The sequence below is a fragment of the Martes martes genome (genome assembly GCF_963455335.1).
Source record: "Martes martes genome assembly, chromosome: 16".
Lineage (NCBI taxonomy): Eukaryota > Metazoa > Chordata > Mammalia > Carnivora > Mustelidae > Martes > Martes martes.
The window spans coordinates 7,539,750-7,554,810 of NC_137904.1; the positions used below are offsets into that span (position 1 = coordinate 7,539,750).

The 15,061-nt window shown below is 56.6% G+C and overlaps 1 protein-coding gene across 1 annotated transcript in view; it reads right to left on the reverse strand.

Annotated features, from left to right (window-relative positions):
* Positions 1–531: 531 nt before the first annotated feature.
* MAP2K3 (mitogen-activated protein kinase kinase 3) overlaps positions 532–15,061 on the reverse strand; it is a 29,608-nt gene continuing 15,078 nt past the window's right edge. Inside the window, exons 2-12 of the mRNA XM_080825799.1 lie at positions 14,346–14,412; positions 13,883–13,931; positions 12,763–12,876; positions 12,445–12,564; positions 11,012–11,128; positions 9,514–9,565; positions 7,943–8,070; positions 7,367–7,444; positions 3,055–3,194; positions 2,279–2,324; positions 532–1,641 (exon numbers count right to left, since the gene is read on the reverse strand). Coding sequence (XP_080681925.1) covers positions 1,558–1,641; positions 2,279–2,324; positions 3,055–3,194; positions 7,367–7,444; positions 7,943–8,070; positions 9,514–9,565; positions 11,012–11,128; positions 12,445–12,564; positions 12,763–12,876; positions 13,883–13,931; positions 14,346–14,412 — 995 coding nt within the window. The 3' untranslated portion in view covers positions 532–1,557. The remainder of the gene's footprint in view (positions 1,642–2,278; positions 2,325–3,054; positions 3,195–7,366; positions 7,445–7,942; positions 8,071–9,513; positions 9,566–11,011; positions 11,129–12,444; positions 12,565–12,762; positions 12,877–13,882; positions 13,932–14,345; positions 14,413–15,061) is intronic.

Here is a 15,061-nt window from a genome sequence, read left to right on the forward strand (position 1 = left end):
TCTCCTCAAAGCTCTCTCAGGGGACCCGGGCCTCAGTTTCTCCACCTTCCAAGGTGTGTGGCTTTGAGCAAGTTACTTCAACTTTCTGGCCTGTTTTCTCATCTGTAAAGTGGGGATGACAACATAATCAGAGACAATTACATAACAGCCTGGATGAGGCAGTGCGGTGAGACTGGGGGCCAGTGCTTGGCACATGCTCATCCCTCTGTGCACCGGGCAGTGCAGTCTTCACCAGCGCTGCGCAGGCAGTCCTCCAGTGGGCTGGGCCTGTGTCTGCCACTCTGCCCAGTGACCAGCCTCAGCTGGGAGCTGCAGTGCCCTCACGTGTACAAGGGTCTGTTCAGAGCAGGGCCTGAGGGGTTCAGCAGCAGCCCCCCGCACCCCCGCCTCCCCTGACCACGCTGCTCTGGCCTTGGCCCAGGGGTAAGAGCACGTCCTACAGGCCACAGACCTTACCAAGGAATGGGGCTCGCCGCTCTGACACACAGTCTCACACGATCTTTGTCCCACTTTTTCTTTTTTTTTTTTTTTAAATTAAAACAACAATCAGGTAACTGCCCCAACCCATCAGGGATAAGACCCTGGGCACAGTCCTTTCTTCAAAAAAATATATTTTCTTTTTTCTTTTTTTTTTTTTTAAAACAACACCAAAAGCAAATCCACAGCCCCTGTTGAGCCGGTCCCCAAGGAGAGTGAGCTGGACAGCTCCCCTAGCACCTCTCTGAGCAGAGACCTTGGGCCCATCCCCCTAGACCCCAGACTGAGCAGAGAGGGGGTCTCCACCTGCTGGTCCCTAGGGGGTGGGAGAAAAGTGATCGGCTCCACACCATGCAAGAAAAAAAAACAGCCAAACCCACAAAGCAAAAGGGGAAAAAAAAAAAAATCAAGAGGATAAATTAAAAAAAAAAAAAAAGTGAAACAACCCCCCCTCCCGAGGCAGTGGCCAGAGGCTGGGTTGAGTCCATGTGCCCTTAGAGGCCCCATTTGCCAGTGCTGGGCTGAAGGCTCGCATGGCTCTGTCGTCTCACTCGTGGGGGCGCAGGAGGATTCACGTGGCTCATCCCCCGACCGTGTCCCCCGACACCGCTGCCAGGACAGAAGTGTGGCCACCCTAGGCCAAAGTGTGCAAAGTCCATTCAGTCAAGAGTTAAAAAAAAATATACAACTTGGGTTGTTGGCATCCAGGGCTGGGCCCAGGCAGTTTCCCGTGCTCAGGCACTGGCTGCCCTCTCTGCAAGGGGCAGTAGGGTCTCGTGGAGGCCATCTAGGCCCATCCAAGTCCAGGATCTTAGGGGCTGGAGACTTGGGGTCCGTGGAGCAGCAGGGGCAGAGGCACTGGTGGGGCCCACATGGGCCTGGCTGAAGGCCCCGGTGGTCTGGTTCTTTGGCACTTGGGGCCAACGGCTTGCTGCCAAGTCCGGCAAGAGCAGCCCCCTTGATTCTTCCCCCAAACACCCAAGGCTGTGGTGGCAGTAGCTCATGGGTGTGGACGAGCAGTGCCCCAGCGGAGGGGGTGTGGGGCGCTGGAGGGCCAGAGGGAATCCACGGCCCCGCCCCCTACGAGTCCTCCCCCAGGATCTCCTTCACAAAGGCAGCAATGTCTGTCTTCTTGGTTTTGTGCAATGTGAAGAACGGGTGCTCCTGGTGGGACAAGAGAAGCCAGTCACCTTGCGTAAGAGCTCGGAGGCCAGGCAGAGATGCCCCCGCCTCCCCAAAGCACCCCTGGCCCCCATGCGTTCCGCCTGCCCAGGGCCCCTGTCTCTCTGCTTGGTGACCTCCTATGCCTCCTTCTAGGACCTCCCTCTTCAGGAAGCCCTCTTAGCTAAGAGACAGCGGGTTGGCTTCCTCCCCCTGCCCTCTTGCAGCCACTCTCCAGCCACACTGAACTCCCTCCGCCCCACCCCTACCAGGCCTCGTGCCAAGAGGAATGCCCTTCCTATCAGCATCGAAGTCCTTATCCATCCTTCCAAACCCACGTCAAATATCACCTCCTCTGTGAGGCCTTCTCCTATAGCTTCGGAGGAAATGGCTTCCCTCCCCCTACCATCTCCCACCCCAGCCCTCAGCACCAGCTGTCAGAGCACCGCTGGAGCCCCTCCAAGGGGCCTGGTGTGGAGGAGGGGCAGGGAGCCGGGGTATGTCTGAGCACACCCTGAGGCACAACTGAGTAGCTGAATGATTCAGGACAGAGGCAAGCCAGAGGCGCTGCGGGGCCCTGTGCACAGGGAGGCCCTCCCCACAGAGCCCCACCACGCGGCCACTCACGCCCCTCACTCACCATCAGCTCCAAGTAGCTCATGCGCTCTGCGGGGTTCTTCCTCAAGCTAGGAGAGAACGGGGTGGGCTGAAGCCAGGCTGGCAGGAGGGAGGTCCAAGCCAGCCAAGCCAGGGTGGGCTCACCCCTAAGTGGGCAGTGAGGACACATATGTCTTCCTGGGGTCCTGGGAGAAAGGGCTGGGACTGTTCTGGGGGGCTCCTGAGGATCGAGTGGGATCTGGGGGTACACATTACAGAGACTTAGACCAAGTTGCTTTGCCTCTTGGGATATTTGTTTTCTTATCTCCAGAGTGATCCAGAGAATTCTCAACGATCCAATACCAAACGATAGTGAAATGCAGTCGTTAACAATCGCAGACACGGTATCCTTCATCAGGATGGAAACTCCTCATCCTGGCTCCGGGGACCAGGGACACCCAGGTGTAAAGGGGCAAGGTGACCAGTGACCTCTGCCTGCCAAGCTCATTTGTCTGCAGTCTTTCTTATTTTCCCATAAAAGAAATAAAGGATACAAATTTTCCTCTGAGTATCTCTTTGCCACAACACAAAGATACAATACAAAGATATGTTCTTTCACTTCTGAATACCTCGTGATCTTTCAGATCACTTTCAAAATCCAAAGACCATCATTTGCCAGCTCTTCCTCGTGCTCTCTTTCTGCCCTGCATATTTTGATGCTATGTCGTGTGGGCATTTATTTGCTCAAGGAGAAAGGGACCAGGCACGGGGTGAAGCTGGAGTCAGGCCAGGGCAGGGCTTGGGAGGCTGCAGACTCACCACTGCGCAGTGAAGTCCACAAACTCGGGAGAGAAACGGTCAGCTGGGAGCTGGGGAGACGGCTCTTCCACCACCTGCTTCAGCTGCTGGAAAGGAGTCCCCCAGGATTCGTACGGAAAGCGGAGGATGGCCATCTCGATCTGCGGGGAGGCAGGAGCGCGGGTCAGAGGCGTGCACACCTGGCCCCTGGAGGCAGGGCATGCGGGGAACCTGTCTGGCCTGGACTGCCGCCCAAAGCTGGGCCACAAGAGGGTTGAGGGGCGGACACATGACATCATTACAAAGATCAAAGCTGGGGGAACAGCGGTAGTCGGTTCCTCTGACCCAGTCGGCATAGACTACGGCTCACGAAGCAAATCGAGCCCGGGGTGGAGACTGGTGGGACTGTCACTGGGCTTTGAAACCACCTAAATTCAGAAGGCTTTATGTAAAAACCCAAGTTCCAGCTCATCTGGAAAAATCAGAGGCGCTGCAGCCCTGGGACACCTTCCCACAAGGCAGCAGTCGGCGAAGGCACGTGGGGTAGGCACTGGCCTCCCCACTCGCCACAGGCCACCCCCCGACAGTCTCCATGGGGTCTTAAGGATCTGCTGCCCTTTATTTGGGCAGTTGTTGCTACGAGAGAGCAGGCAAATGGAAAATGAAATTATCCTCCCAAGCCTGTCTCTCCCCGAAGCTGTAGATGGAGAGGCCTGCGTTCGGTCAGCTCTGGCCACAGCCCCCCGGGGCCCATTAGCAACTGAAGTTTGCAGCTGCTCCTTCCCCTTCTCCCCACACCCCACCCACCCAGCATCCTCCTGCAGGACCCATCTGCAAGGCCTCCTCCTCCGGGAAGACTTCTCCCTCCCTGCTGACCTCCTGAACACAGAGCCACCACCGAGGCCTTGTCAGTCCTACTGAACCCGGAGCTCCCTGCAGGTGACACAGAGGCCACCTGGCCTCTGTACCCACGCCAGGCCCCTCGCCACATGCCTCGCCTGCAGTTGGCGGTAAGTCATTTGTGGAAAAGACCAGCTATCTTGAGACAAACTCTGGGTTCTGATTTTGACTGCTGAATTAAAAAAAAAAAATCAGGTCAGCCCAGGCCCCCGCCTGGAATAGCACAGAGACTTCTCACTGACAGGCCATAATCACCATAATGAACACAAGAGACCTCAGCTCAAACAAATGCTTCGTGTTGGCAACTGCCGCCTGAACAGCTCACTAATTATTGTGGTAAGAAAGGGCCTTCCCATTAGGCTAAAGGCCCCTTTCCAGCCAAGACATAAACACACCCCACAGATGGAGGGTCTGCAAACTGCGCAGCAGGCAGGGTTGTGAGCCGGTGTGTACTTTCACAGGACTAATTCAGGGTGCTTTTTCCTAGAATGTTCACTGATTCCAAGTAGAAGAAGTGAGGGTCCTGTGTGGTTTTCCACGGAAGGATCCAGTGGTCTGCCAGAGTTTCGGTTAGAAAAACAGAAAACTGTCCAGACTCTTCACCTCCTAACCCTTTTACCCCCCATAATTTTTTCTAAAGAGTTCAAAATATGCAAAACAAAACAAAACAGTCTCTGGGCATAAAATGCATGGTGTGGTGTGATTTGTAACAGAGTATTAAGAGGCAGTCAAAACAGCACCAGGGACTGGCCTGCTGCAGGGCGGCTGACCCTCACCATGACCACGACCATGAGGGCCACACTCCGTGATACCCCATTCATTGTTCACCTGCTCAGCACCTGCTCAACACCTGTTACGGCCAAGAGCCTTCCCAATCTCATCCCACGTCCACATGTTCCGTGGCTGTGCCCACGTGCCCGCAGACGGCTACCCAGGGCGGGCTCCAAGGCCTGGAGGGAACTCCCCTATGGGGCAGGCCCAGCACCCAGGGTTTCGCCGCTCCCTCCCCCGGGATCAGCCAGGGACTTTAAAAGGGAAGAGAAATCTGGAAACCAGTGAAACAGCCCCCATTAGACACTGGCTGGGGAGATGGGGGCAGATGGTGTGGGATCTCTCAAGGGGATGCCCACGGGGGTTCCTCACAACCCTGGGAAACATGAGTGATGTCGTGCTAAGGGAAAAAAACAAAATAAAAATCAGAGAAAACATCTAGAAGGAAAGGCACGATGTTGGCAGTGGACAGCAGAGAGAAGGGGCTATATCTCTTTGATGATTTTTTTACTTTTCATCTTTTTTTTTGGTCTTTTTTGTTTTGTTTTGTTTTTTTGTTTTTCATCTTTTTTTAATCTCTCATCTTTTTTTACTTTTTGTCTGTTTTTTGTTTTTGTTTTTACTGTTTTTAGATGGCGTTTCTACGACTTTCTTAACTTCTGGGGTAAACCTAACCTGTACTGGGGCAGCCGGGTTCCTAAGCTGCCAGCCCAGCTTCTCCCATGTGTGCAAGCTAGTCCCCCCTCCAGACACAGACGCTATTTCCCCTTGACCCTGGCCTGGCCTGGGACACTCTGAGCAACAGAATGAGGCTAAAGCGACACGGTGCCCATCCTGGGACGGGCAGTCCCGTAGTGGCCCTATGTCTGTTAAGCCTTCCCGGACCTTCCAGCCCAGCCCCGACCCCAGCCAGAGCCAGGCGGCATGGAAGCACTGCCCAGCTAGTCCAGCCCACACTGCAGAAGCCTGGGAAACAATGAACTGTCGTCGGTTTCCGGCACTAGGTTCTGGAGCACTTAGTGACGTAGCTCCTGCTACCTGAAACACACACTTAGCACACCTTGCCCGACTTCCACCAACACCTGAGACCGTCACTGCGATGTGGTGGGTCCCCAGTCATGACGGACGGACGGATGGATGGGAGGAAGGGATGAAGGGGTGCAGGGATGTGTATGTGTCAAGCGGTCATGAGTGGGGTGTCTCCAATATCCAACCAGCCCTCTGTCGTCTGGATATCCAGCCAGAATTTGCTCTGATTTTTTAACTGAGGAGTTGAGACACTCTTATCTGCAGGTAGACCGTGCACCTCTAGCCTTCGAACATTCCTCTCCGCTTCAAAAAGAAAACCATTTACTTGAAAAAGGACTGAGTCCGCAGTATTAAGAAAAATGGAAGGTATCTCCCAATTCCGTGTCTCTGAAATATGATTTTGCTTTGGGTCCTTTCCTGGTCAATGTGCACAGACACTGTGTACAGGGTGACAGTCACACAATGAGGAAGGCAGTGAGGATAATGAAACCCATTATCAGTAAGATCCAAAACATCTACGTTGACCCTAAATTGCCACGCCCTTCTCTGACCTCCTCGTGAATCGGACCCTCCAGGCTCACTCTAGGCAGCACCCCCCACCTCAGGGCCTTTGCCCCCAAAGTCCTGCAGGGCCCTCCCCTACTGCTTCAGAAGCTTGTGCTGCTCTCCTGCCACCCTGAGTCTCTCCCCTCCACACCCCTTCCCACTAGGTGTTGTACTGGTTTGGTTTTGGATTACTGATTGTGCCCCGCCCCCAACACCTGGAGGCCCAAGGGGCCTGGGACAGGGAGGGTGATGACCACGGAAACAACCACGCTGCGGACACTTCCCATTAGCGCCAATGGTTGGGATGGGGATGGAGGCCGATGACGCCCCAGCCAGCTCAGTGCACACTGGGGCCACTATGACAGCAACGTTTTCCCATGTACCCGGGTGGGGGGAGCCCGCATTCTGGTCTCCACATGGGTACCAGAATAGGCTTTCTATATTGGTATCTAAATAAACCTTGACCCAGACCTGAGCCAAGCCCTGACTCAGGCAGGAACAGGCGTTCACTGGGCAGTTCTAGAAAGAACAAGAGGCACAATGGCCCAACCCTCCTCCTGGACCTCAGATGTAGCCATCCCCCCGGAGCTAAGGGCTGGGGACCTGCCCTCACCCCTCCTAACCCCATAGCCCCAGGACTGGCAACCCACCCACCCCATCCCACCACACTCAAGGAAATGCACCAGGACCTCACAAGCAACAAACTTCTTACTGTGAGAAAACACAATTTTCTTAAGAATTTTGCCATTTTGCTTTTTAAATCATTTGGGTACCAGGAGCTCACTTAATTCAGAATTGGCTGTGATTTCTCAACAAGCACCATGAGCTCTGGGGAAAGTCTGATAGACAGGTTACCACAAGCTGTCGCAAACTTTCATGAAGGACACCGCTCCCCACTGGGAAGGGCTAACATCACTGCAGATATTCCCTTAGATATACGGTAAATTTTGATGGCATGTCTTCTTTTCAGATTGTGAAGCCAACCCTTTTTTCCAGGCCTAAACTATTGGATGGGCCCACCAAAAGCTCCCGGACTGCCATGGCACCCCCAGCCCAGCAAAGGTGGGGCCCAGCTGCAAGCAGTTACCATGGTGATGCCGAGGCTCCAGACGTCGGACTTGACATTGTAGCCCTTCTGGTTCAGCTCCGGATTGATTCTCTCAGGCTGAAAGGGACCAGCGAGGCCTGAACAGCCACCTCACGGTGAGGGGCCGGAGTAGGGGACACCCAAGGCTCCCTCCGCTAGGTCCTCCCTCCCCCACCCCAACCAGAAGGGTCAGTGCTAATCCTTCCCTCCCACCCCCCACAGAGCAGGGGAGAAAACTGGGGCCAGCGAGGGTTAGGGTCCCATGGCAAAGGCCTAAACCTTATGCCTCACAGCCACCCCTGCCCCGGGAAGGGGGGCACCCTCAGGACCGTGGGACAAGGCTGGGACCTACACAAGTCCCACAGGTCACTGAAACTTATCATCTAAATGGGCATCTGGGACACCGCTAATACCAGGGGTAAAGCGGGGCTGCTGGCCAGGCTGGGTAACAGATCACCCCTGCTGTGGCAGGAAATGCAGGGCCTCAGGAAGGCCCTGTCCCCAAGGGACAGAGGACAAGACCCAACTGTGATCTTGCAGGCACCTCCCTCCTGAACCTCTAGGGGGAGCACTCACGGCCATGTAGGGTTTGCAGCCGGCGTCCAGCGTCTTGGCCACAGAATCCACCAAGTAGCCACTAATCCCAAAGTCACACATCTTCACGTGACCCTCCTTGTTGATGAGGACATTGGACGGCTTCACATCTGCCAGGGACAGAACACCCCTTTTTCATCTTCTGGGGTTGTGGGGCACTGCCAGAGGCCAACAGGCTCTTCCAACGCCCCAACCACCCACAGGGCAGATGATACCAGGGCCCAGGGAGCGGATGAGGGAACGAGGCTCCGAGAGGTGCTGTTCCAGCCCAAGGCCACAAAGATGGGAGCAGCACAGCCAGAATACGCCCTAGCCACCAGTCACAAGGGGGTAAGAAAGTGAGTTTCTACCAGGACCTCATTTTTGCACCCACCATCAGCACTCAGGACACAAGGTCCAGAGGGGGCACCTGGCCTGTTTCCTGGCAGAACCTCCAGCTCCGGGGTGCTCCCATGCTGGGGCTCTGGCGGGGGATGGTGCCACTGACCGATGGAGAACCCGGAAGCCAGCCAGCGTCCACGCTGAGAGGACGGGAGGTTCGGCCAGGAGGCACAGGGTGGAAGCATAAACACAGGACAGGGGAGACCAGGCTACAACTAAGGGTCCATACTGAGTAGGATACAGGCCACACAGCGGGGAATCTTCCAGCAAAAGCACACACAGCACACACGCAACCTCCATGCTTTCCTACAGGGATGTGCAGAAGCACAGAAATGCACAGGAAAAGGACCAGCAGGTTCCACACTGAGCTGCCAACAATGGTTGGGGTTATGGGGGGCAGGGGCTGGGGGAACCACCAAGGAGTCAAAGCGGGCTTGGTCTAATGAGCTTTGAGAGAAGCGGGACATCCGGGTAAGTGAACTACTCAGAACGAAAAAGAAGGAACTACGACCTACACAACCCCGCTGAGCCTCACAAACATTAGGCTGAGTGCCAGAGGCTGGAGAAAGGCCACACGAATCCGTTTACATGAAGTTCAAGAACAAGTAAAACCCACGTACTGTGGGGAAAAACCAAATGAGAGGCAAAGGGGGGATGTAGGGGCAGGGACTGACCAAGAAAGGCCCAGAGAACTTTCTGGAGCGGGGTAGAAGGGTAGAAGGTGCAAACATCCTGCATCTTGAAAAGGGCCGGGTTACGTGGACGTAAATTCTGAACAGACTCATCAGATGTTAACTACGGATCTGTGCATTTCACGATATGTCAACTCTATGTCGAAACAAATCCCGTCAGCGTTCCCAGGACCGAAGTCCAATTCTTGCTCTGAGCACCAGCAAACCTAAGGGCCTGGAGGAGTGGACAGGGGGCGTGCAGCTGGGCCCAGTGTGGTGGGACTGGAAGACAATGGCTTGGAGAAGTGACAGTGGCCTGGACTGGGAAGCAGGCTCAATCGGGACCCCAAAGGGCACCTCGCTACATATCACGTCAGGCAGCTCATCTGGAGAAAGGGGAGAGGTCCCCACTCCTTGCAGGACTGGGCGAGCCCGTGCCTCTGAGCAGTCCGCAGGCGCCCCCTCCACCCCACCCCCGGTGGGGCGGCGGCAGAGACTGACCTCTGTGGATCACGGACAGCTTGCTGTGCAGATGCTCCAGCGCCCTCACGATCTGGGGACAGGAGGAGGAAAGACAAGGCTGCTGTTACTCCTGGTTCTGTCAACCACGACACAGCAGTAAGACCCCCTACTCATGTCCACCCGTCTCCCTCTGTCACAGAAGCACCCCAGCCCTCCCCCGCCCGCTGTCCCAGGCTCTTGCCCGCATCCCAGCTTTGACCCTGGTGTCGTGGCCATCCCGGTGCAGGCATACCCGGCTTCCTGCTTTTCTCCCTCCCACCCGAGTGGGCCAGGGTCTCAGGCCCAAGCCTTCACCAGGGAAATGATGTACCCAAGATCTTGCAGAGTCCCAGGCTTGTGACCCCTCCAAGAGGCTGTCACTACCCCTAGCAGGCTCTTGGGTAAACCCCAGCCCTTCTGCGGCATCCCTGGTTCCTCTCCTTCAGCAGAGCCAGAGGCCCGTGTGCTTTTTTTTTTTAAGATTTTATTTATTTATTTGACAGACAGAGATCACAAGTAGGCAGAGAGACAGGCAGAGAGAGAGAGGAAGCAGCAGGCTCCCTGCGGAGCAGAGAGCCTGATATGGGGCTCGATCCCAGGATCCTGGGATCATGACCTGAGCCAAAGGTAGAGGCTTTAACCCACTGAGCCACCCAGGCGCCCCCAGAGGCCTGTGTGCTTGAGCCATTCCCCTCCGGAACACGCAGTGGGGAACCCTTGACGATTACCCCAAAGACCCTGACTCGATACTCTGGCACGGTGTGTTTTCAATGCTCCCACGTGCAGCGAGGACTGAGAGGCACCAATATAACTGATTCCGTTTCCTTTTTCCCTTTGGCTGCCAGACGCTCAAGCCCAGCATGGCTACTTTCCTCCAGACATACCTGACCTCAAACTGCGGATGCTAAGCTTCCCCCAGTTTAGCTTGTACCTCTGTGAGCTGTCTCAGGGCATTTCTGGCATAAGGAAGTTTTAAGTACTAAGTCTTTTTTAAAAAATGGTGTAGAAAGCTCTGGAGTGGGCACACAAAAACTAGAAGCCCAGGCGTCTGGGTGGCTCAGTTGGTTGAGCGAGTGCCTTCAGCTCAAGTCATGATCCTGGAGTCCCGGGATCGAGTTCCGCATCGGGCTCCCTGCTCAGCATGGGGTCTGCTTCTCCCTTGACCTTCCCCCTCTCATGCTTGCTCTCTCTCATTCTCTCTCTCTCTCTCAAATAAATAAAATCTTAAAAACAAACAAACAAACAAACAACTAGAAACCTAAGATCTGCCAAATCTGTGTGGTTCCGGGAGCCCCAGGCTCTGGGGTTTCCTCAGCAAGAAGGCTCTGGAAGGACTGGGTCCCTGGAGGGCAGTCGCCCAGGTTCAGGGCCCCACTGGGGACCCAGCTCTGCCCAAGCTCTCACCATGAGGCTGGGCTTTGTGCCTAATGGCACAGGGCTGGGGCCCCTGGCTATGGACCTGAATCCCCCAACCCCTCCCAAGACCAAGGTCACTTACAGACACAGCAATTTCCCCCAGAATGTCCTCTGGAATGGTCATGTTTTTTTCGAGCACCTTCCGGTAGAACTTGTCCAGGGATGTGTCCATGAGCTCCATGCAGATCCACACATCTCCCTGTGGAAAGACAGTTGGAGGTGAGCCTGGGTTAGCGCGAGGTGGTGCCGGTATCTGGACAGCCTGCGCTAAGGCCATGTCAGCACGGGCCTGACCCTCTGGCGCTGCTCAGGCCTCCCCAAAGACACACCTGCCTGCTCCCAGCTCTTCCTATTCTGCAATCTTTCAACTTCTGCTTCTCCGCCTTCCCTGCTTGTCTACCCTAGTGGGTGGTACGCCAGCCAGCCTCACCAGCTCTGCTGCTTCTGGTCTCCTCCCTCTGATCCTGAAGTCCATGGCAGTTTCCAGAAAGAAGTAACTAAAACACACACCCAATTGTGTCCCTCCACATGGGGGCTCTCAGGCCCAGCTGCAGCTCAGCTCCATGCCACAGCCCTGCAGACCCACCTGACCTCAGCCGCAACGGCCCCCAACACGCACGGGTCATCCTAGCCCTAGCCTTGAAGGATGCTTCCCTTCTTCTCCTGAAAAGCCCAGCCTCCCTCACTGCCAGCCCCGCCACAAACGCTTATCCTTCGGGACAGTCTTCTATGAAGGCTGGGTACAGCATCTCCGTGGGGTACCTGTAGGCCCACGTGCCTCCCTGCCGACTCTGACCCAGCATGCAGCGAGGCGCAGGCGTGTGTCTTGCCGCCCCACAGCAAGGGGACCAGTAGCCTGCCCCTGGTACACAGCAGGTGCTTAGCACATGAGCCAAGGGTGAGGAGGCACTGACCCGGCACACTTGGGGACCTGGTAGATGCTCAGGGAGCATCCAGCAGAAGGCCATCCTTCAGCGGCAGCAAGCCGCACTCCCTGGCATCACCCCCGATTGCTCTCTCATCCCACAACCAGTGCTGCCCATAGACCAAGAACCAGACCCTCGCAAGCTCCTTGGCTGCCCCTGCTCAGAATCCCACCGTGCCAGCCTGGACGCTAGGGAAGCAAGTAGGTGACCCCCAAGACCGACTGAGTGCCAGGCCCTGGGTCACATCATTGTATCTTCACGTGACCTTAGGAGGTGGATATGATCACTGGCCTCATTTCATAGACAAGGAAACCGAGGCAGGAAGCAGGGTCATCAGGCAGCCTGGGTCCTGGGGAAAAGCTCTCAAGAACCCTGCACGTGTGGTCTCACTCCCTCGGTGCCCAGCATCTGGCACACAGGAGTGCTCGGCAAGCATCTGCTGGGGGCCCGAGTGAGCAACAGCAGACAGTGGGGCAGCCAGACTGAGGGGAGCAGGTGTGCAGAGGGAAGGTGGGGTGGGGCATCCTGTGCTCCTCCCTGCAGCCCAGTCCCCACCTCCCACCCACCCACCCACGCACCAGGGCCGCACCTCTCTGAAGAGGGCCCCGTAGAAGGTGACAGTGTAGAAGCAGTCGACTGTGCGCATGTTGATGTCCAAGTCCATGAGCAGACGCTTCTGCTCCTGTGAGTTCACGGTGGCCCGGATCCGCTGCAGGACAGAGGGCTACGGTCAGGGGCCACGCGGCAGAAGACGACCACCCCCCATCCCTCGCAGGAGGACTAGGAGCTCCAAGGGGTACCCAGGGGCCATACTAGGCTCAGCCCCCGTGCCTCCTCCAGGAAGCCTCCCAAGTGTCCCCAAGCTCCCGGGCTGCGTGGGGCGGGATGGGGTGGAGCCCTTGTGTACCTTGACGGCCATGATGGTGCCACTCTGGGCGTGCCGCACCTTCTCCACCACCCCATAGGCTCCGCGGCCCAGCTCCGAGATGGTCACCAGGTCATCGGCCTCCACCTCGAAGTTCTTGGGAGACAGAAAAAAGAGAGGCCACAAGTCAGGAGAGCACAGGGGCAGCAGAGAGGAAACAGTCAGTTAGGTCTGAGCTCGAATCTTACACCAACCACCCTCTGCTGTGTGACCTGGACCAAGTCACGCCACCTCTCAGACTCACACCGCTCTCCGTAAAACAGGCACAGCCCAGCGTTCAAAACTATTGCACGGCATAAATACGACCGCCTACAAAACTCCCCCAGTTGGCAATGGTAGCTCCAGAGAGGCTCTTTCCCTCTTGCCCCCCACCCCATTCAGGGCTTGGGATGGAATCATTCATTCAGCCAGTATTTGTGGAGTCCCCACTACGTGCGCGTTCCTGTTTCAGGCACCAGAGACAGACAGAACAGAAGGAAGCTCTTGCTTTCACCGCGGGCAGTACGGCCCTGGGCCTCCTGCTCTCCCTCATGCCCTCTGCTGACCGGCAGATGAGAAAGCTGGACGCGGCCCACTGACAAGTGTCAGGAGGGAACGAGCCTGGGAGGGGCCATCAGCCACGGAGAGGCCTCTACAGTGAGTCTCTGCCTGTGGGGGAAGCACAGTCCCCCAGCCAGGATCCCAATCGCTGGTGAGCAAGCCATCAGCAGGTACGTGTGCAAGGCAGGTTTCCAGGTGCTGCTTCTGAGGCTAGAGGCAGGAGTCCCCATGTTTGATGCACCATTCCCACAGGTGACGTGGGCACTGGTAGCCCTAGGACCCAAACTCTGATATCAGGAAACTTCATGCCAGCTCTGGCTCTCCAGCCCCATGAGGTAGGCCAACTCTCCCCATTCCAGGTGAGAGGGTCTAAGGGTGGGCAGCCCAGGGCCACACAGCCAACGTCTGGGGAGTGAGGTTCCTCTCCAAAGCCCAGCTCTTCCCACTGCCCACAGCCTCCTCCCAGTGGCCCTACAGGGTCAGCCTGGGCCCACTTGTCAGATGAAAATGCTGACGTTCCAAGCCATGAAGGGCCCGCCCCAGGTGTGCAGCCAGCACCTACCCTGTCTCCGATGGTGATGAAGGTCCGGGAGTCAAGGTTCCGGGGGGGTCTGTGGGGGGAAAAGCAGGACCCCGTGAGCCTCAGAAAGCAGCATATCCTTGCCCGAGAGAAGGAGCAAACCAGCCTGGCCTAGAGGCCCAAGATGCGTCCTGTCCCCGGGAGGCAGCTTGCGGGCAGTGGTGTTCCTCACGGCACCCAGTCTGTCATCAAGCACCCGCGGTGTCACATACAAGGCATGGTCACACAGACATGGCCAGAGCTCACCCTTCCATCCCCAAGATGGGCGAGAAGGGGACGCAGAATGGACGTGTGACACCTGTGAGCCCCTGTGGCCATGCCCCCAGGGCCCAGTTCATAGGAGGTGCTCTCCGGGACACGCTGTCCCCTGCCTGCTCCCCTCCTTTCGACCCCTTCAGGGAAGCCTCTCCAGGCTGTGCCAGGGGAGAAACTGAGATAGACTCACGTGGGGTTGGGCACGAGTGGCTTGGACATGCAGGATATCCGTAAGTCCTTCTTCCTTTTGGCTTTCCCTAAAACGAAGAGGTGAGGCACCTGGTCAATGCTCAGTCTGTCAACATCCCCTGGGGACAGACCTGGGGACAGAGATGACTCAGGCCCCCTGCCTTCAGGGGCCCCGCGGACAGTTACAGATGCTGAGGGTCAGTCACTGTGGGCAATGCTCTGAGGGGGCCTGGTGCCTCTGGGCACAGGGACATCTCCGGCTCCAGCCCCACAGGGCCTCCTGGAAGCTGGCCTCAGGCAGTCACCCCTCAGCCGCCCAAGATGTCTCCAGGGCACACCTCCAAGGAAAGTCACTCCATCGCAGATCTGCCCCCAAGGGGCACACATCAAGCTACCACTGGGCACCCCCCGAGGGAGTAGGGCCATGTCCCAGCAGCCAAAGTACTCGCCAGGGCCTGTGCTCCCACCCCCTGCAGAAGCCCTGTGTCCGAAGTGCCTGGTGAGGGCTGAACTGTGCCCCTAGAAAACCCACGTGTTGAAGTCCTAAGCCCCGGTACCTCAGAGTGTTATCCTGTTGGGAGATGGGTTCTTTACAGAGACGATCAAGTTAAAATGAGGTCATGAGAGTGGGCTCTAGTCCAGCAGGACTGGTGGCTTTAGAAAAGGACAAAGCTGGACATAGAGACAGATACGCACAGATGGAGGAGAATGTGAGAA